This window comes from Symphalangus syndactylus, chromosome 4 (assembly GCF_028878055.3).
Source record: "Symphalangus syndactylus isolate Jambi chromosome 4, NHGRI_mSymSyn1-v2.1_pri, whole genome shotgun sequence".
Lineage (NCBI taxonomy): Eukaryota > Metazoa > Chordata > Mammalia > Primates > Hylobatidae > Symphalangus > Symphalangus syndactylus.
In genome coordinates, this window is record NC_072426.2 from 148,029,212 (window position 1) to 148,051,964 (window position 22,753).

General features: G+C 35.1%; 1 protein-coding gene across 3 annotated transcripts in view; it reads right to left on the reverse strand.

Moving 5' to 3' along the window:
• The window catches only part of GLRA3 (glycine receptor alpha 3), a 186,760-nt gene that overhangs the window by 106,806 nt on the left and 57,201 nt on the right, over positions 1 to 22,753 (reverse strand). For all 3 annotated transcript variants that reach the window (XM_055276442.2, XM_055276441.2, XM_063638452.1), the window contains exon 3: positions 21,639 to 21,706. In XM_055276442.2, coding sequence (XP_055132417.1) covers positions 21,639 to 21,706 — 68 coding nt within the window. The remainder of the gene's footprint in view (positions 1 to 21,638; positions 21,707 to 22,753) is intronic.

Here is a 22,753-nt window from a genome sequence, read left to right on the forward strand (position 1 = left end):
TATTGATTCTTCCTACCCATGAGCATGGAGTGTTCTTCTATTTGTTTGTATCCTCTTTTATTTCATTGAGTAGTGGTTTGTAGTTCTCCTTGAAGAGATCCTTCACATCCTTTGTAAGTTGGATTCCTAGGTATTTTATTCTCTTTGAAGCAATTGTGAATGGGAGCCACTCATGATTTGGCTCTCTGTCTGTTATTGGTGTATAAGAATGCTTGTGATTTTTGCACAGTGATTTTGTATCCTGAGACTTTGCTGAAGTTGCTTATCAACTTAAGGAGATTTTGAGCTGAGACGATGAGGTTTTCTAGATATAAAATCATGTCATCTGCAAACAGGAACAATTTGACTTCCTCTTTTCCTAATTGAATGCCCTTTATTTCCTTCTTCTGCCTGATTGCCCTGGCCAGAACTTACAACACTATGTTGAATAGGAGTGGTGAGAGAGGGCATCCCTGTCTTGTGCCAGTTTTCAAAGGGAATGCTTCCAGTTTTTGTCCATTCAGTATGATATTGGCTGTGGGTTTGTCATAGATAGCTGTTATTATTTTGAGATGCATCCCATCAATACCTAATTTATTGAGAGTTTTTAGCATGAAAGGTTGTTGAATTTTGTCAGAGGCCTTTTCTGCATTTATTGAGATAATCATGTGGTTTTTGTCTTTGGTTCTGTTTGTATGCTGGATTACATTTATTGATTTTTGTATGTTGAACCAGCCTTGCATCCCAGGGATGAAGTAGAATGGCTATTATTAATAAGAAAAAAATAACAGACGCTGGTGAGGGTGCAGAGAAAAGAGAACTCATACACTCTTGGCAGGAATGTAAATTATTACAACCACTATGGGAAACAGAATGGAGATTTCTCAAAAAACTAAAAGTAGACCTACCATACAATCCAGCCATCTTACTACTGGGTATCTATCCAAAGGAAAAGAATTCAGTACAACAAGCGGATACCTGCACTTGTACGTTTATCACAGCAGTATTTGCAATAGCAAAGATTTGGAATCAACCTAAGTGTCTATTAACAGGCGAATGAATAAAGAAAATGTGTTATATATGCACCATGGGATACTGTTCAGCCTAAAAAAAGTATGAAATAGTTTCATTCTCAGCAACATGGAAAGAACTGCAGGTCATTATGTTATGTGAAATAAATCAGGTATGGAAAGACAAATATTGCACCTTCATACTCATATGTGGGAGCTAGAAAAACTTATGACTTCATGGATATAGAGAATAGAATGATAGACACCAGACTGGGGAGACCAGGTAGTGGGAAAAGAGGGATTAAAAGAGGTTGGTTATGGTTATAAATATACAATTAGATAGAAGAAATAAATTCTAGTGTTTGATAGTGGATGAGAATGGCTATACTTAGCAATAATATCATGTATATTTCACAGTAACCAGAAGAGTTACCAAGACAGTTACCAGTTATCAGTACAATTCCTGAGTTGCTGATACCAATACCTGATACCAGTATTTCTGATACCAATACATAAAAATGATAAACCCACATAAAAATGATGCATGCCCCAGGTACGCTGACTTGAACACTACACATTCTATGCATGAAACAAATACACACATGTACCCAATAAATATGTAAATCATTATATTAGGTTGGTGCAAAAATAATGGTCATTACTTTTAATGGTGAAAACTGCAATTATTTTTGCACCAACCTAATATATCAACAAAAGAGGGAAAAACAGTGACAGAATCTTAGGTTGACACGTACTCACAGGAAGAATGAAGTCTTGCAATTAAAGAATATGGGCTTGTTTGTGTTACACTCAGAATTTTTTTTTTACATAATTATAACCAGACTACATATACTATGGATCCTTCTATGCTGTGTTCTATTATTGGTCACCAATTATTCTGGCTTCTGCCTTTGTGGTTCTTTCCTTGAAGAGGAATTATATATCCCTGCTTTGCTGTACTCAGGAGTGGCCATGTAACCTAAGAGGTGAATATCAAAGAATTAGACAATGAGGACGTAAGGGTGGTGGTGGAAAGAGTAGTCGATGAAGGAACAGCAAATGCAAGGAACAGATGTGAGATAAAATATTGCATACTCTAAAAAGTAAGAGTTCAAAGGGCATGTCTGAAATGCACAGTGGGTTAGGAGATGGGGTGGGGAGAGAATTCAGTCTGATGACTTAAGGTGAGACAGATTAGATAGGGCTAGTATAAGCCATGGAAATTTGAATTTTGCTCCAATAAGAATTATTTTAGAGCCAACGAAAGAGCAGAAAAATGACAAGATCTTATTTGAGTTTAAGAAAGATCCAGGGTAGTGACTGGGTGGGCAGTAAGGTTGGAGCAGAGTTAGATTTTGTGATGGTTCCTGTCACAACAGTGAGAGGTGATCCACAGAGTGGTGAAAAAGTGACATATCTGGGAAATATTTGGGGGGTAGAATTGCTGTGCCTTTGTGATTCATTAGGTATTGGGCTTAAGAGAGGAAGAAATAGGTCCTCAACTTTCTGGCTGACTCAATGAGATAGCAAACAGGTGAAGAAGATTTGGATATGATGAGCTCCAGGAATTTGTACAATTGAGGGAGATAATCAGTTCAGATATTTAAGAAACCAACTTACTGATTAGACTACTGTGTCAGTGTACAGTTAATCTTGCCTTTAACATTACAGCATATATATATATGCTGTTCCAAATACTATGTTTTAATGTTATTTTGGTTTGTTTTGTACTTCCCCATGCCTTTCACATGGAGACACTTGGGCTATAGCTATTGACTGGACAATTACCACTATACATGTGGATGGCCATAAAGCCAAGGGCAAGGATAAATGTACATAGAGAGCATATGTGTAGCAAAGGCAGCGCCTCTGATTGAACCTTAATAATGGCTGGCATTCAAGAAATAGAAAGAAGATGCAAATAGGTTTGGGAAGGAGTGGTCAGAGAGTTAGAACACCAGAGATGGTTGAATCAGAAAAGCCAAAGTAAGACAGTTTTCAAGAGCATAATCAACAGTGGCAGATTCTGCAAAGATGTCAAGAAAGTTAAAGCTTAAGTGGTTCATTGTTGTTGTTGAATACTTTGGAAATAACAATTTTAGTGAAGCAATTGGTGAAAAAACAGGCCTAAATAAGAGTATTCAGTAAGGAATTGAGGAATAGCATCAGGTACAACCACTTAAAGTAATTTGGCTATGAATAGAAAGAGAAATACGGGAAGAACTAGAAATAAACAAATCCAGGGAAAGCTTTCATTTTAGGAGGGCAGTTAGCAAATCAAAACATTAAAGGGAGAAGACACATAAAGAAGAGTTGGAATACATTGCGTGTGGTCCTGGAGTAAAAACGACTTCAGGATTGATCTAGAAAAAATTGGGAACTAATCTTACGTAAAAGGGGGGAAATATGCCTCAATGTATCAGCAGGAACATTATACCCAGGTTAAATTTTAGGTTTGGTGGCAGGTATCTAAAAGGTTTCTTGTGTTCTGGTCTCTATGTTTTCTGTGAAGACAAAGGTAAGGTCATCTGTTGAGAATCAGAAGACAGGTGTGGAGGTTAAGGGTAGGTTTGTGTGGAAGACTAGCACTCACCCTCCATTTGACCTGTCTTGTAACCTGTCAGCCAGCATTGCAGAAATTAGAAAGATAGAAAGATATTAAAGCTAGGGACGTTGATGTGATTTCTGTCTAGTCAATTCCATGCACTTGTGGGAGATTGAGAAAAAGCCATGATCTGCTCATTCTGAGTTTCTGCTTGCAAGTGGAATTATGGGATTATAGTATCATTGAGTTTTTCCACAGTAGTGTCAATGGAGATTCCCTGTCATGTCACTAGTTTCATGATTGTTGAAAGAACAAATGTAAATTATCTAGTAATAATTATAATTGCGGCTCAGTGACTGTGATTGTTTCTCGATTCGTAGATTTCAGCAGTGTGTTCCTGGAGCCAACTGTTCCAGTAGCAGCCTTCCCATTTCCTGATTCAGGCAAGGGTAGCAGCTTTGCTTACAAGCCAAATCTGTGGTATAATCCTCCTCCCCCAGCTTTCCAGTATTTTTATAAACATCTGATTCCCAGAAATAAATTCCTTTCTGTGAGGTGGCTGGCATGGTTTCTGTTACAACCACTGAACGCAACTGGAGCAATCTTTGCCACCAGAGGAGTTGTGGGAATAGGCACTTTGTACTGTTCAGTTGGCCTGTTTGTGTTTGAAGGCCAGGCATATCTGAATCCATTAAATGACAGGATACTAGAAGTACATAGAAACCTGTGGCAAAATCAGTTCAATTTTTTACCTATGGCCACCTGAATTGAAGTACATGATTTTGCAAACCAAGTATTGAAAGCCATGGCAAAGAACAATGTCACGCACATGAGGGAGTCAGGGACTGAGAAATGGGTTGCTGCTGATTGCATTGGGGAGCTCAAAGAAAAAATAAAATCTGGTGCAGAAAATTAAATTCTCATATTAAGGCATGGTCAGAGAACCAGGGATTTTTCATGACTCTCCTGAATGTGTATCTTATCTCTTGGTACCTTCATGGATGAAGATGGTAGGGCTGAAAATTAAACACAAATGATTAATTTGTGGACTACTAAACTAAAAGGTACATTATATTCACTCTCTTGCAGAGTGACATATATGAGTGTTAGCTCCATGGTTAGGAAAGAGTAAAAGTTCAAATATTAGAATAATAAAATTGGGAAGATTTAGAAAATTCTAACAAAATCTGAGGCTCTTGTGTTAGCAGAAGCAGCTCCTCCTCCCATGTATGATGAAGGAAGGGTATACCTATTTTTCTTATATCTCACCTCAACCTTCCATCACTGCCCTCATGGAGTAGATCTCTGAAGGCAGCTAGAAAGCCAATTATACTCAATCCATGGAAGAGAAGTCTTGTATCCTAAGGAAATGCTAGATTTTACCATTTTTTTTGTGCATAAATTGTTATATGTGGAATAGATTCTGAGAGTGCTAGACCATGGATTATGAAACAAAATTTTAGAATTGGCTAAACTGGCCGGGCGCGGTGGCTCACGCTTGTAATCCCAGCACTTTGGGAGGCCGAGGCGGGTGAATCACGAGGTCAGGAGATGGAGACCACAGTGAAACCCCGTCTCTACTAAAAAATACAAAAAATTAGCCGGGCGTGGTGGTGGGCGCCTGTAGTCCCAGCTACTCGGAGAGGCTGAGGCAGGAGAATGGCGTGAACCTGGGAGGCGGAGCTTGCAGTGAGCCGAGATTGCGCCACTGCACTCCAGCCTGGGTGACAGAGCGAGACTCCGTCTCAAAAAAAAAAAAAATAAAAAAAAAAAAAAGAATTGGCTAAACTGATTGCTGTAGGTGTGTTTACAGAGATTCTAGATGCTGTGTATTAGTTCAGATAGCCAGGAATGGCTCCTGTGGGTTATTTGGCTGCCTGAAAGCTGGGCCTAGCAGGGGACTATGCTGAATGATGTTTATGTATTACAAATTTCTTAGTCTGTCATATATGAGATATCCAAAGACATAGAAAATAAGAGACATAGAAATTGATTTAATATGTATCCTCATTTAATTCTCTTTTCCCAGCTATGTACCCTAAGAGGGCCCATTTACCAAAGGATTAAAATTATATTAGTAAATGAAAGGCCAGCATCTTTTAAAAAAATGCATTGTGATGGCTGTCCTCTGTAAGCTGAACATATTGCTCCTGAAATGAGCTCCCAGATTTCAATAGTGATAATTGCCAGGGTGACAGATAAAAACTTAGCAGTACTTAATCCAAGTAGCAAAATGGATCCTGTTATCATAAACGGAGCAGCTTTGGAGTGGTATTCATAACATGTAAATCTTAGTGATCTTTTACTGCAGATGGTTCCTCATGAGGTTAATAGACTTGAAATAAATGGGTAGCTTACTAAGGAAGATCCCACTTGTTTTGAATAATCAAAATAACACTGGGAAATAAAGGGCCCAGGACATCTCTAGGCTGGAAGCTTTACTGATAGATGAATTAACGATCTTCAAGTTCTTAGGGGAAGTTTTCAGGCAAAACTTAAGAGTGTCTCATGAAGAACTTTTACATAGGGATCCATCTAGGACATAGTTTCAAAACAAAGTTTACCCTTACAGCAGCTAACCCAGAAAAAAGAGAAGCCTGTCTATCTATCTATCATCTATCTATCTATCTATATCTATCTATCTATCTATCATCTATCTATCTATCTATCATCTATCATCTGTCTATCTACCTACCTACCTTCCTGCTACCTACCTATCTATCTACATTTTTTAGTAAGTCACACCTTTATAGAAACTTTTTCTGGTTAAAGTATGATAGAAACATCATAAGTGTGGTGCAAATTTCACAAAGAATTTGTTGCCATTGAAGGAGACGTAAATCCATGTAAATATTTTGAGAACAATTTTATCAAATAATGAAAGACAGGATGCAGCAATGATTTCATGAGTGAAATAAATAGATAAATATAATAACAGCAGAAAAAGAAAGTAATATGGCCCTTGTGTCAGATGTGGAAGATAAATGTGAAACAAGTCTGAATGTATTTATAATTAGTATACATGTTTGTGTGCAGGCATACATACAAAGTTTAAAAAATAACATCAAAGAATAAATTCATACAAAAATAAAAGAGAATATAGTTTGATCTCCAGTTTATAAGTATTACTAATTTTGCAAATAGGTAGGGGCATAATCATGAATCCCTTCCTCGTCAGAATACCCAGTGCTCTTCCCATTATATGACAGCATTGCTGTTACTTAGCCCACTGAGCAATGAGTACAGAAATATTACTCTTGGGCAAGTTTACTCATTAGTACCCTTATAAATATATACTTTAGAGCACACATTATTTTCATTATTTTCAAAGAGAACAGTATGGTTCCCGAGGGAGCAAAAATTGGTTCTTGGTGGGTGAAAGAATGCTTACCCTTTTTATGTATAATTCAGAGATATGTACAGAGTATATAAATAAATTTACAGTTCATCTGAAGTACTAAAATTTCATGGGGAGGGCAATTAGGGAAAAGATGTCTAAAAAGTGTCTTTAGGGAGGCATAATGAAAAAAGTGGTTGAGAAACACTGCTTTAGCAGAAACTAAACAGAAAAGGGATGCAAAGCATAGTCATTTCTTTTTATGTCTGCTGTCAAATTTTGATTAATCATCTTAATCTTATAGTGCATGGATGAGGAATAGCAATTATCTTTACAGCTAGTTATAATATGAAAAGAAGTAAAGTATATTTAGAATCAGAATTTTTAGCCTTTTTAGTAGCTGCTTCTTGGGATGCATATATAACAAGCATACGATGTAGGGTGTATTAGCACATTGAGTGATCATTGAAAGATGGAATGAGCAGAAAAACACAAGAGAAGCTGATGCAATGTATGAAACGATGCTCATAGGGAGAAACAGTGAAATAACAAACTAAAGCAAACAAAGTGACTTCCATCAGGGAAAGAGGTTAAATTCCATCTCATAAGCTCAAAGAGGAACATGGTTATTCTCTTATTACCTCTGGTAGAAAGTCTTGTGCCAGTTCCGAGGCTTCCTGAGAGACTGGAAGTGAAACAATGTCACAGCCTAGCATCATTAAGGGGTGGAGGCAACTCCATTGGAGAGAGCGAGAATGAGAGAAAGGGGTGGGTATGAGTCCTTATAGGAAAAGGTAGAGAGCAATTCTTCAGTATTCCAAAAGTTTGATGATAGAAAACAGTCCCAGAAGCACTGGAAGACTTAATAGAGAAGGAAGCACTCCCAAATGTCTTCCTTACCTTCGGAGGAAATTAATACTTCATTAATGTCCATAGTAAAGTGAATGGATTTCGCAGGTGAAGGTTGCCCAGTATTTATTAGTGAATATTTTCAGTTTATCTTCTTAACGTTAATATATGTTATAAGCTCATTTTTGTTAATTATACCTCTTAATATAACCTTGTGACAAGATTATTTGTCTTATGCTTTATCTAGCCTGTGGAGTGTTGGCAATATTCCAAGAAACTACTAAAATTTTTGAAAAGATGCTGCAGATTATAGTGCTACCTTTGTGCCAGTAAATCCATGTTTCTTCATGCTCTCCATAGAACAAATAGCTTATGTTATTAAGCCTCCTTGATGAGATTGAGAATAACTTCTCTTTTGTTTTAAAACCAAATTTTTAAGAACTAAATTCATTTTGATATACATATGTCATTGTTGAGAAGGGATCTTTCAGTTTCTAATTGACTTCCTAAGTAACAAGGAAGGCTTAACTCTGTTCTACTTGACAGGACACTTGTGGCACAGCCCCAGGTTCTTGTCAGTCTGTAGTGTTTGAATCCTTCTGAAGCAGTTAGTTGACTTGTTGTTTTGTCGGTAACCTGGAAGTCTCATCACAGCAACAGAAATATGCCTTTTGACTGTTCCAGAGAACTACAGTGTTAATATTAACTCACACATCTGTCAGAGATTCAGCCTAAGAGCTGAAGAGCTATCTGCAACTTAAATTGATTGCCAAGAACTTAACACTAATTGACATGCTAGATTCATAACTAAGTAACACATTATGACTAGTGCCAGTCTTCTTAGAGAACACAATTCCCAATCTTGCTGCCCATTTTATCTTTAGAGGCTGAAATGACATTTTGGAGAAGATTCTTTCAGAAAATCAAATTCTCTTAGAAAAATGTGATGATGATGAATATCATGAAGATGAATAGCATTGCTGTGATCTGTTCATGATAATCTGATCATTTCTATGTTATGACAGGTGGCCAAGAGAAGTGTTTAATTGAGCTCTACGATGCCTTCCTCTAGAGAGATCCTTGACCAAGTAACGGTCATTTTCCACTGCAAATTAAGAGGAGGCAGAAAAGAGAAGAGTTGAATATGACACATATCTTTGCCATTACGTTTAACTCTATAATCTTTATTTCTCTTTCCCAGCCCAGATATTTCAAATGCCTTAAAAATGCAATTAACTTTTTAATTTACTTATCAAAAGGAAACTCTACAACGATATACAGTCTAATAAAGGAGATAGCTTATAGAGGTGTGTGCCTGACGACTCTCTCTCAGGATACAGATTTTTTTTTCTGTTGTCATTAGCACCAGTTTCTCCTTGGCATTTCCCTCCACAGAATTGGAAATGTGCCTTTTAACATTGTTTTAACAACATGATAGCACTAATAAACAATTGTATTCTCTATGATATTCTGTATGAGATTTTTACCTTTGTGAATAGGATCTGTAGACAGTCCCTTTTTGAGCATGATGATTATAAGGATGATCTGCTGGATGAATTCATTAAGCAGAGATTTATTCATATGTCTGATGGGGTCACCAAAGTGTATAACATTCATGCATACTTATCTTTTGGAAGCATCCCCATAAATAAGCCCATTTCTGATTGATGCTTATACATGATAGATCAGAGCACAATCATGCTGCCAATCACTGGTTACTCATGCATGGAATTAAAAATCTTCCAGATCCATGTCATGTCTATATTTGGTTTGGCTTTACCTACTACTCAAAGTAAGAAAAAAAAAGAGAAGGAGGATAAGATGCAAACAGATATAATTTTAACGTTAAAAGGATAGCAGGATACTTTCAGGCTGTTCCAAAAGAACTGAAATAGCATCAATCTAATAATATCCTACATGAACATTGTTGAATTTATAAATATGAATGACATAGGAATAGTCACTGAATGCTATTATGGTACTTAAAAATAGTGAATAAATGTACCTTTGTAAGAATTTAACTCATTGGCATTAGATAAAAAGGAGCAATGGCACATTTTAGGGAAAGTTTACAAAAGAACAGAAAAAAATTGACTTTCCTTCAAATTACACACATTTTATTTCAATTGTGATAAAAATTACTGTAAAGCCTAGTCGATTTATGAAATAGTTGCACCCTAATATTTTTGATTTTTGAAAATTATTCTTGGATCACTATATAAATAGGAACTCTAATTTCTTATCATGGAGAACTCCCCATAAAAATTTCAGCATTTTTCACAAAATCATCTTTCTATAAACATGCATGAAAGAGCAAATGCTTTTAAAGGAAAGATTATAGAATTGTATTGAAAGATTTGAATAAAAAAGCCAAGTTCATTAAGGCTATATTATCCAACATTAACTTGATTGTACAATTAGCTTCTTAATTCATATTTTAGAGACTGTAGCATTGATTTATGACAATGATCAGGACTCAGAATTCAGAAACGGATCATATTGCAAAGCAGTAAAAATAGCAGTTTATCCACTTGTGTCAAGGACACAATAATGAAGTTCTCTTTTTGGAAAAAAATAGTCTTTTTTGGCCAGAATAAATACATGCTTACATATATTCGACAATATAAACTTAAGAGCTACTTTAAGCTGAGCATGTTGTTAGCTGTTAATGATAAAATGATGAGCATATCAGAGAGAACTGCTGCCCTATGGACACTGTATTACAAAATTTTAAATAAATATTCATGGCTTTAAACAAAATATTAAAAAAGGAAAAAGGATACTTAAAAGTAAATTGGATGAAATAGTAGTATGTCATTGAAGTATGATAAATTAGCACAAGGAGAAAAGGCAATTCCAACAAAGCCAAGTAAAGTAGCATAGGCAAATATCATCACAGACTGTGAATAAATTGCCTTTATGTAAGTCATTAAATTATTTTCAGTGAAGGAATCTAAAATGGATTGATATGAATTATAAGTTATTTGGGATGTTTATGGATTTCCAATAAGTTATTTACCAATGGCAATTCTTAAATATAGAAATATAAGAGATAGAAACAGAAATATAAAGAGATATTATAGAAACTGACAGAGAGATTAAGATACAGAGAAAGCAATCAGAATATACAGTATAGTAGTTTCTGCAGAAAGAACAAATGAAGAGACAAAAACGAACTATTATTATTCAGAGAAGATAAACATTAATTATAAAGTCAGAAAGCAGCAAAAATATCTAGCAGAACAAATAAAAATACACCCATATATAAACTAATTTAAAAAATGAGCAAAAACCAAATTACCAGTAAGAATAATAAAAATGGAAACATTACAAAGACTTCTCATCTTGCAAGATAAGATGTGCTAAGTGTATGTAAATAATTTGACAAGGAATGGAAAAATTCATTGAAAACCAAAACTGTTACAAAACTGATGCTATGAAAAACCGAATAGTCTTATATCTAAGGAATGGAATTTGGAACTTAAAACCTTTACACAAATAAAATGACTGGCTTGGATGGCATTACAGGGGAATTTTCATAAATACTCATGGAAGAAATAACAGTTCATCAATTTTACATGAACTATTTTAAAGATTAGAGGAAAAAGGAACACTTTCAACATAGTTTTAGGAAACCAGCATAATACTGATACCACACGCCACTCTTTTTTTTGTTTGTTTTTTGAGACGGAGTCTCGCTCTGTCGCCCAGGATGGAGGGCAGTGGCACAATCTCGGCTCACTGCAAGCTCCGCCTCCTGGGTTCACGCCATTCTCTTGCCTCAGCCTCCCGAGCAGCTGGGACTACAGGCGCCCGCCACCACGCCCGGCTAATTTTTTTGTATTTTTAGTAGAGACGGGGTTTCACCATGTCAGGCAGGATGGTCTCAATCTCCTGACCTCGTGATCCACCCGCCTCGGCCTCCCAAAGTGCTAGGATTACAGGCGTGAGCCACCGCACCTGGCCACACGCCACTCTTGACATTGTAAGAAAATAATAGTTCAACATCCAAAGTTAACACAGTAGCAAATATCCTAAACCAAATACTAGAAATTTAAATCTAGCAATATATAAAAAGAATAATAAATTATGGTCAAATGAGATTTATACAAAGAATGCAAGAAGGATTTACTACTTGGAAATAAATCAATATAATCAATAATATTAACAGAGTGAAGGAGAAAAACATAATCATTTAAATGAATGTTGAGACAGCATTGAATAAAATTGAATTCCTTTTCATAATAAAACATCTCAGCAAACAACAGTGGAAGTAAAGTCAATCTAATAAGGAGGATTTATGGGAAACCTACAGTTAATGCCATTCTTTTTTTTGAGACTGAGTCTCGCTGTTTCGCCTAGGCTGGAGTGCAATGGCGCGATCTCGGCTCACTGCAAGCTCTGCCTCCTGGGTTCACGCCATTCTCCTGCCTCAGCCTCCCCAGTAGCTGGGACTACAGGCACCCGCCACCTCGCCCGGCTAACTTTTTGTATTTTTTAGTAGAGACGGGGTTTCCCCATGTTAGCCAGGATGGTCTCGATCTCCTGACCTCGTGATCCACTCGCCACGGCCTCCCAAAGTGCTGGGATTACAGGCGTGAGCCGCCGCGCCCGGCCAAATGCCATTCTTAATTGTGAAATGCTGCGCGCTTTTCAACTGATGCCAAAAAACAAAAAGACAAAGGTAGCCATTCTCCATTGTTATTTAGCATTTTACAGGAGTTCTGAACCAGTGCAATAAGGTAAGAGGGATTGGAAAGGAAAAAGTACAACTGTCTTAACAGTTTGCATTGACATATTCATAGAAAATACAAAAAACTGGAAAAGTACCAGAACTATTGAATTAAGTTATCAAGTTGAGAATATGTCAATATTGCAAAATTTATTGTTTGTCCATATATTAATTAGAAACAATTGGTAAATAAAATTTAAAATACAACATTTACACACACACACACACACACACACATACACGCACTCACACAAACTTCCAAGCTCTGTCTGCTGGGAAGCCTAGACGCAATGAAACCTCTGTAGCAATGAACACATCTGGTGATCAGATCTGTGTTTCTAGTACAATTCTCCAATTAAAGGAAAAAGAATTCTTGGAGAACTGACTGATCTATGGCTGGGGTGGGAAAAATACAAGATGAGTCTGGAACATCTTATATTTACAGAACACAAGTGCTCAAAAACCAAAGTGGTAGGAATGTGTCAGAGACACAGAAGCTAAGGGAATAAACTCCCGGTGGCCAAACTGGAACAATTTGAGCAGCAAATTAAATAACATAGCTTAGAATTTTACCTCAAAGCATAAAATAAATGTGCAAGAGTCTATATTAATATGAATAAATTATTGTATAAATAAATTGGAAGGAATAAATCTCTATCAACGAATCTCAAATAATATGCAGAAATGGTTCCCTCAAGTAGGTGGAACATAATCTCTTTATCCCCTTAAGTCGGGCTACATACAGTGACTTGCTTTCAAAGAGTGCTGATACGGTTTGGATATTTGCCCCTTCCAAATCTCGTGTTGATTCGATCCCCAGTGTTGTAGGTGGGGCATCGTATTCATGGACAGAAAGACTCAATATTTTGAGACGACGATTTCCCCAGTGCTCATCTTTATATTCAACTCAAGTTTATTTTGTGGAATTTGACAAGATAGTTCTAAACTTTATGAAAAGCCAATCTCCCAAGAATACTAATTAATACTTTAAACAGAATTTTTAAACTGTGTGTTTGGTAAGTTGTCCTATTAAATATCAAGTCTAATATAAACTGTATTAAACAAGACAACGTGATGTCAGTGCAGGCATAGACAAATAGATCATTAGCATTGAACTTGAAACCGACTCATTAAATTTAATTACAAATTATTGGAAGTAATTATTCAATTGTGAAATAAAAATAAATGCCTACCTTACCTATTACATATATGTATACATATACGACTGTACAAAACTCCAAGGGGACTAAAACCTAAACAAGAAACCAAAACTCTTTTATCAGATAGTACAAGAAAATATCTTTATGCACTTGGGTGAGAGAAGAATTTCTTATGGCAAAGAAGCATAGACTATTAAGTAAAACAAGGTTAAATTTTGTGAATTAAAATTATTTATACATCAAGAAGAATGCCTTGAAGAGTAGAATAAATGTTTAAAATGCATATAGCTGACAAAATATTCATCTTCAGAATATTGTGTGTGTGTGTGTGTGTTGTGTGTATAATAAAAACAAGTAACCTTAAATGGAGAAAATATATTAAGAAGCATTTTGTATAAAGAACATCTGAATCATTTATTAAAATTTATTAAAATGCTTAACCTCACTGTTTATCAAGGAAGTACATGATAAATCCAAATTTACAACCATTTTGTAAGTTAAAAAATTAAAAGTGGGTAAATACTAAGTGTTGGAGAACATGTAAAACAACAGGAAATCTCATAAAATTGCTAATAGGTGCTTCAAAGAGAATGACCACATTGGAGAGCAATTTAGTAATTTGAATGGGGAGCAATTTAGTAATTTCCAAGTAATTACCAAGTAATCTCACTCCTAGGAATATACCCTATAGAATAGCTTGCATATATGTATTATATTAGAAGGCAATACACAATGATTTTTTTTTTTTTGAGACGGAGTCTGGCTCTGTAGCCCAGACTGGAGTGCAGTGGCACCATCTCAGCTCGCTGCAAACTCCGCCTCCTGGGTTCAAGCGATTCTCCTGCCTCAGCCTCCTGAGTAGCTGGAATTATTGGCGCCTGCCACCGTGCCAGCTAATTCTTGTTTTTTTTTTTAGTAGAAATGGGGTTTTGTTTTTTTAGTAGAAATGGGGTTTTGCCATGTTGGCCAGGCTGGTCTCGTACTCCTGACCTCAGGTGATCCGCCCTATGCAATGATTTTCAATGCAGAGATGATCTGTAGTATTGAAAACATTAGAAACAACCTACATGTCTAGCAAAAGTAGAATGGATAAATATATATTATAGAAACTCTGACAGAGAGATTAAGATACAGAGAAAGAATCAGAATACACAGTAGTTTCTGCAGAAAGAACAAATGAAGAGACAAAAATGAACTATAAATATATTATGAAATACTGAAATGAAAATGAAAAAAACTTTGTCTACATATACAAGCATGGAGTATCTAAAAAAAAACACATAAATTTATACCTGAAAAATAAAGCCAAACTAAGTTAAATATGGATACTTCAATATGGTCATTTTGACTATATTTTCATACATATGGAATGAACATTTATTTCTTAATATCAAACTCAGGAATAAAGCTTACCTTAAGAAAGGAAGTTTCATGTATTTGTACTGTTTAACTTCTTAAGATGGTGATAGTTTTTTTTAAAATTTTATTATTATTATACTTTAAGTTTTAGGGTACATGTGCACAACGTGCAGGTTTGTTACATATGTATACATGTGCCATGTTGGTGTGCTACACCCATTAACTCATCATTTAGCATTAGGTATATCTCCTAATGCTATCCCTCCCCCTCCCCTCACCCCACAACAGTCCCTGGTGTGTGACGTTCCCCTTCCTGTGTCCATGTGTTCTCATTGTTCAATTCCCACCTATGAGTGAGAACATGTGGTGTTTGGTTTTTTGTTCTTGTGATAGTTTGCTGAGAATGACGGTTTCTAGCTTCATCCATGTCCCTACAAAGGACATGAACTCATCATTTTTTATGGCTGCATAGTATTCCATGGTGTATATGTGCCACATTTTCTTAATCCAGTCCATCATTGTTGGACATCTGGGTTGGTTCCAAGTCTTTGCTATTGTGAATAGTGCCGCAATAAACATACGTGTGCATGGGTCCTTATAGCGGCATGATTTATAATCCTTTGGGTATATACCCAGTAATGGGATGGCTGGGTCAAATGGTATTTCTAGTTCTAGATCCCTGAGGAATCGCCACACTGACTTCCACAATGGTTGAACTAGTTTACAGTCCCACCAACAGTGTAAAAGTGTTCCTATTTCTCCACATCCCCTCCAGCGATCATTAAAAAGTCAGGAAACAACAAGATGGTGATAGTTTTTAAAGTGTTACTTATAATCCATGCATCTTGGTATGACTGTAACTTTTTTTAATGAAAAATACTTTAAAAAGAATGTCTAGTAGTTTAAAGATTTCATTAACATATACATATAGATATAGAGATAGATAGATAGGTAATATCATTTTTTATGCTGTATTGGCTTAGGTATCTCTTGAGAATTTAATGACTCAATAATTCAAAGTAGCATTTATATATATGTGCTTATTATTGCAAATAAAATGTGAGCCTATCATTTGTATGGAAAATTGAAAAACTGTACATTTGGACAATTCTGTGAGATCACACTGGACCCTCAGATCCTCTCTTCCAACGTGCCATACAGCTATGTACGCCGACACCTGAAAAACTATTAACCAAAAATGTCTCATCTTTTTTCTTCTCATTTTATAAAAATGGTTTATTTTATGGGCACTGGTGAAGAGTAATGGTTCAATGTATAAATATTGATTTAAATCACAGAGCAGCGCAATTCTCTAACTTTCTAACATATGTGTAACAAGATGGAGAGTCATCTGTTTTTTGAAGATAGGCAGATAAAACCAATATGTTCATTTAAAAATACTGTACTACTATATATACATGCCCAAACTACTTTGGAGACTGTGAGGGGTAGGATTTAAAAGGGATGTAAGCAGGCTCTGGGATGCTACTTTTGACTTGAGTGTGGTTACATGAATGTGTGCACTTTGTATTAATTCACTGTACTTCACTCCTATAATTTGTGCACTTTTTTGCATGTGTATTGAATAAAAAGTTAGGAAAAGGAAGCTCATTATTTTATCTTTATAACGGAAAAAAGTTTATGATTCACTAATAAGTAAAAAAGTGATTTGTCAGAATAAAATGATTACATCATCCTTTGTGCATAGCAAAATGTTTGGTTAATTATATGCTCCCACAAAAAGATTCACTGAATGAATGAATGAATGCATAAACCATGTAAAAAATATGTGCAGTCAAAACATTTAGAAGTAAATATAAATGCAGCTAAGTGCTAATAGTGCTGGGTTTGTGTGGGGGTGTTATGGGTGATTGTTTTCTCTCTTTTTCAAATTTTAAAATAAATAATGGACTTTTAATGTCATCATGGGTGTAGCCAGTCCCATAAGGTGCTTCTATGGTGGAAATTTCTTACTTGCTTCTGTCATAGTTAATAGTGTGTGTGTATATATATACATATTTCTATTTTGGAGTTTTTCTTAAAAGTTTGACAGTTAGCTGAGAACATTTGGGCTACCTATAGCCAGCCCCCATCCCCAGACCAGATCAAATGGAATTCCCTTTTACCTATATCACGGAAGCTGCTTATCATCTCAGTGATTTTTTTCTTCAAGATTACTCATTTTTGGTTCTTATAACTAGGTATTTTAAGTACTGGAAGGCATAGGGTTAGAGAAATCACATATTAATGCTGTAGACATTCACAGTCCTGCAGACCGTTTCTGATGAAGAATAAAAGCTTTCATTTAAAGCTTTTTGTCTAACTTCTAACTTTCTCACCTGTGATCACTGAATAGATATGCTCTGCATGACACACTTGGCGTGTTAAATTTTAAATTTGTGAAGGTTTTTGTTTACTTTTAAATAATCTTTTGAATTAAGATATAACAGCCATTCATAACATATACAAGTCTGCAGTGTCCATTAAATGATTCTGACATATGTATATACCTGTGTTACTACTACCCAGATTAAAATATAGAAGAATTTTGTACCCAGAAGGCTCCGTGGCACCTCCTCACAATCAGTTACCAACCACCTCCCACCCCCCACCAAAGATAATCTTTCAGAAATCAGAAATCTTTTATCAACAGAATTGATTTTTTCATGTTATTGAACTTCATACAAATGGAAGTACATGGTACATATTCTATTGTGTCTGTTTTCTTTAGCTCATAACTATGTTTATGAAAAATATCCATGTTGTTGCTATGTAATACTCCATTGTCTCAATTGTGAAAATTAATGATATGACTTGGGGTTATTATGGTCATACCCAACTAGGTGGGAGTTAAGGACCGTGGGGAAAAAGCACTCAGGTCACAAAGCTCCTGCTCCAGGAACTGTCTGGCAAGCCCAGCTGCAGAAATAACTTGCTATAATCTTAAAACTCATTTTACCTAGTAACTGCTGAAACTACCTTCCATGCCTCTAAGATTAGTTTACCTTCCACCAAGATTAGTTTTACCTACCCCCATCACTCAACAATTACAGCTTGCCAAAGCTGGAAAAAATTCTCTAGGCCAATGAACTATCTTTCAAAACATTTTACAAAACATTTCTCTTACCAATAAAACCCCAATCTTTTCTTTCGTTCTGTGGACACCCTGAAGACCAACCAGGTCTGTGTGTATGCACCAAATTACAATTTGGTTTTTGTGTATATTTCCAAAGAAAACCTTTGCTTAAGGGTTTTCTTTGTATTTGCATTTCTTTGCATTGTTAAGCCCAACTTAACAAATGCTTTCATCCTGGCACATAAGCCTTATCCACAACTCATCATAGGTTTGCAGGAGCACACTTCGTATAAGAGCCACTTAATGTGGAGATATTAAGCTTCCCTTCATTGAAATAGTCATGTGCTTCTTTTATCATCACAGTTTAAAAGGCAGGACAGATGTGTCTCTCTCACCAAGACCATGTTCCCAAACAGTAATGATGGTAAACTAGTTTTATTTTTAATTTAATATTTTTGAAAACTGGAATTTCCAGTAGTTGTTAAATCATTATCTCTTTAAGAAGAATGTGAACTTGAAATAATTGAGGCTGAACAACTCCTTAAAGAATCTCATTATATGACTCAAATATGAGGGAAATAGGGAAGTTAAAATTCTCATATTTGTAGAAAAAAGTTTGGTGACTATGTGTAAAATAATGAAACTACACTCAAGTGAGAATGGTTGGTACTACATGAAATTAATCAGATGAACAATATTGGGAAAGGAGTTTAACAGCTAAAAAGAGATTTGAGTTTATATTGTTAAACTGCACACGCATATTTTTTTAAATTTGTGCAAGAAAAATATGAAAAATACATTGTTTGAATTAACTTAATTAACAAAAAGTGGCCTAAAAAGTAGACTATCTACTAGAGAAATTTTGCCAAGGATTAAATAATAACCTCAAACAGGAGAGCTGTATTTAAAAGTGAGACATACCAGTTATAGACTAGACCAGCAGAGGGAGCTCAATATATTTAGCCAGTAAAGACATTGAAGACAGCTAAGATTCTTGTTAGGCAGACACATACGGATGAGGATAATTACGTAGTTTTATTTTAAATATGAATTCTCAGACATAAATATATTCATTAATGATTACAGATAATTTGAGATTCCATCCTCTCAATTTTAATTGACTGCCTTAGTTGAATTCAATTATTTGTATTATAAGAACAGAAGTCAGCCTGTGTGACAGAGTGAGACTCCATCTCAAAAAAAAAAGGACAGAAGTAAACTATATTCAGTGTAAGAAGTGTGAATAAATTTAAAAAATACACTAACACATATATTAGCATTTTTACTGAATTAAAAAATACAGCAATAGAATAATGAGATAAAGTTTTGTTGTAGAGTCGTGATAGTGGACCCTGTGAATAAAATACAACAACTTAACCAAGTGGGAGCAAAACATTTTATGATTCTTATGATAGAAATATACTAACAAGTTCTAATTTTCTTTGTGCCTATATAGATGAACATCAAAATCACAGCTATTTTAGCTGATACCATTAAAAATTAATAAGTATTGAATCTGCTCATTTTAATGGAAATAATATGTTTAGAAATTTGGAAGAATAAAAAGAAAAATACCAAGGTGGACATGATTAGGTTTGTAATACTTAACTTCTGAGATATTTGAACAATGTTCATTGACACTGCTTGAGACTGTGAAGAAGTGAGTGATAGATGCTTAAAGTGATTTCAAAAGGAATACATAATGATGGAGTATGTACATAAGGAAAGGCTTGCATGCTGAAGGAGAGAAATAAAACTTGTTATAGTGAGAGTGTGTTTGCAATATTCTGCAAGCTTTTTCAGAATGCTATTCTATAAAGTCTGGCTAAAATTGTTAAGGTAAGAAATTTAACTGGTGTAACCATCTTATAGATTGTGTTATAACCGTTTTAGTGGTAGACTGATGAATTATGTCATAAAAAGGCACTTTCAGAAAACTGGCAGTTTAAGTCTTAATGGGAAGGAAATCTGCCTATGCCTCTCTTTTTTCCAAGTCCCTTCCCTCCCTACCCCATAAAGATGGGTAAGACTTTAAATCTTTCCAACTATTGCTGTGGGAAGTATTTCATGGAAGCAATCATGTAAAAGAAAAATATAGAGAAGTCTATTTCCAGGTTTTTAGGATTATACATGTATAGAAACAAAATGAGAAAATTGCCAAGGCTAGAAATACAATTTGAGAAGCCTAAATAGAACGAAGCCAATAGTGATTCCTTCAACTGTGGATTTTATGGACTGAATATGTACAAATGTTGGGTATAAATCAGGGCCAAATTTTCCACAAGAATCTAGAATATATCAAAGTCTAAAACAGGATGATAGCCACTTTAGAGAAGAAACTGCACCAGAACCACACTGTTTCTAACCAAATGACACGCATCTTCTCTGTGTTTACATTCCTATACACACATTCATGTTAACTTATATTGTATCATATTGAAGATAATTCTATATAATGCCTCCAAACTTAAATTCGGTTATTCTCCACAAATGCTTATTGTAGTTAAGCTATACTAACTTTGAATAGAACCACAGAGATGCTGGTAAACGACTTATATTGCATACATGAGGGAAACAGCTTTTTTTTTTTTAAATGATGCCTGTATAAAGCCTCTTCCTGTTGAGATGGATTCCAACACACACTCACACATACCTCTACACACACTTACACCCTCATATGTAAAAATTTGCATATTAGATTGTTTTTCCTTAGAAAATTTACTATCTATTTGCTATTCTAAGTAAATAGAACATAATTCTCTAATATTGGTTTTTTAAACTAATAAATCCTTAAGTATTTTATACCATATTTTAGTTAATATTGACTTTGAGAAGTATCGCAAACTATACTTACTAAATTTACAAAGATAATTCTAGATAATTTAAGAATCATCATCTACGCAGTTTCAAAAAAAAGAAAATTGGCTGCTAGACAATTTTATAGATGTTCAGTGGTTCGTGTGTCTATTTCTGCATTTTATTACAGTTAAATTGTCCAATAAAAGCTAAAGGGCAAAGTAGAGATATCATGTGCTCTTTAGAAAAAACTATAAAATTTAAGACGGAAGAAATTTGGTCTGTAATGACAATTTTTATGTTTTTCTGGCTTTAATAACTTAATTATATAAAATGTTTTCAAATACAGTTGATAAAATCTCTAAGTATAATGTTTTGGCAAATACCATATTCATTTGAAAAAGTAATCAAATTTAATATTTAAAATAACATTATAAACAAATTTGTAAGTGGGGTACAGAGTAAACATGTAAGTATTTACTACTCTGCTTATGTCTGATATTAAAGATTATTGGAAAAAAATAATTGCTATGGTGACATTTTAGCTTTAATTTCAAGTTTAATATTAGATTGTTGAATTGAGAAAATCAATGTTGTTTTCACTTAATTTATATACTTCTAATATCTCTAATTGAAATGTTATTACCTGCAGGTGACTGTAATTTAATTATACTATTAATTTTATCTTTTAAAATCTTGTTATATTAATTTGGGTTTTAAATTACATAAAATGTTGCCATTAATGTAATTATAGATTACTCTAGTGTGAAACTTGTTGCAAAGTAAAATGCCTACCATGGTCGTCTCTGCGATAGAGCCGAAGCTGTTGATGAATATGTTGCATGTGACATTGACTGGAGGGCCTGAAAAAGAGATTAAAACATAAGAGCTGTTTAGAGACTTATCTAAATCATTTTCAAATAATTCCTTGCATTCCATTATTATTATTCTATTATATATACATATATATATACACACACACACACACAGAGAGATGCTTAAAATTGAAGCAATAATTCCACACAACATGTATTGAGAAACACAAGGTTCACAAGGAACACTGATGCTGATCATTTTTTACCTCTCTTGGTCTTAGTTTTTAAAATCTAGATGTCTCTAATGGCTCTGTAATGCCTGATGCTGTAAGTCCAATATCTAAGCTCCTTCAGGGATAGTTTCTATTGATCTTTTCCCCGCTGCATGGGCTATACTTTTCTATTTCTTTGCATGTCTCATATTTTTGTTGTTGAAAATTGAATACTTTAGATAATATAATGTGGCAACTCTGGAAACCAGGCCTTTCCACCTCCAATACGCAGTTTGTTGTTGCTGGTTTTTCTTGCAGTTGTTGTTCTTTAGTGACTTACCTGGACCAATATGGTAAAGTTTTCATTTCCCTAGAGTGCACAGCCACTGAAATCTCTGTTTAGTGAGCTTAGTGGTAAACTAATATTTGGTTAGAGATTTATTTAAAGCCTTGAGCCAATAAATCTTCCACTCTTGCCAAGGGTCTTCCATGGGTTTGGGGACATGTCTTCAGTGCTCAGGCAGTTTACAACTCTACCTTACCCTTCACTTCCTGCTTGCACAGAGCCTGAGGTCCACCAGAGGTGAGATACTGGGACTCTCCGAGGACTTCCCTGGACATGCACACAGCCCTATATACATATGTAAACTCCAGATTGCAAGGATATGTTAGAGCTTTTTAGAGCTGCCTAAGAACATTGAATTTTGCAGGTCCTTTATAATTTTTGTTCAGGCTCTTACTTGTCCCAACTAGTGTCACAGCCTTAGGCAGCTACAATGTTAAACAATCTTCTGATTATTTTCCACAAATGCCCTAGAGATAGAAATTTTTCCCACCAAGTGAATTCTTAGTCAAATCAAATAATGGAAAGCCCTTTGAGTGA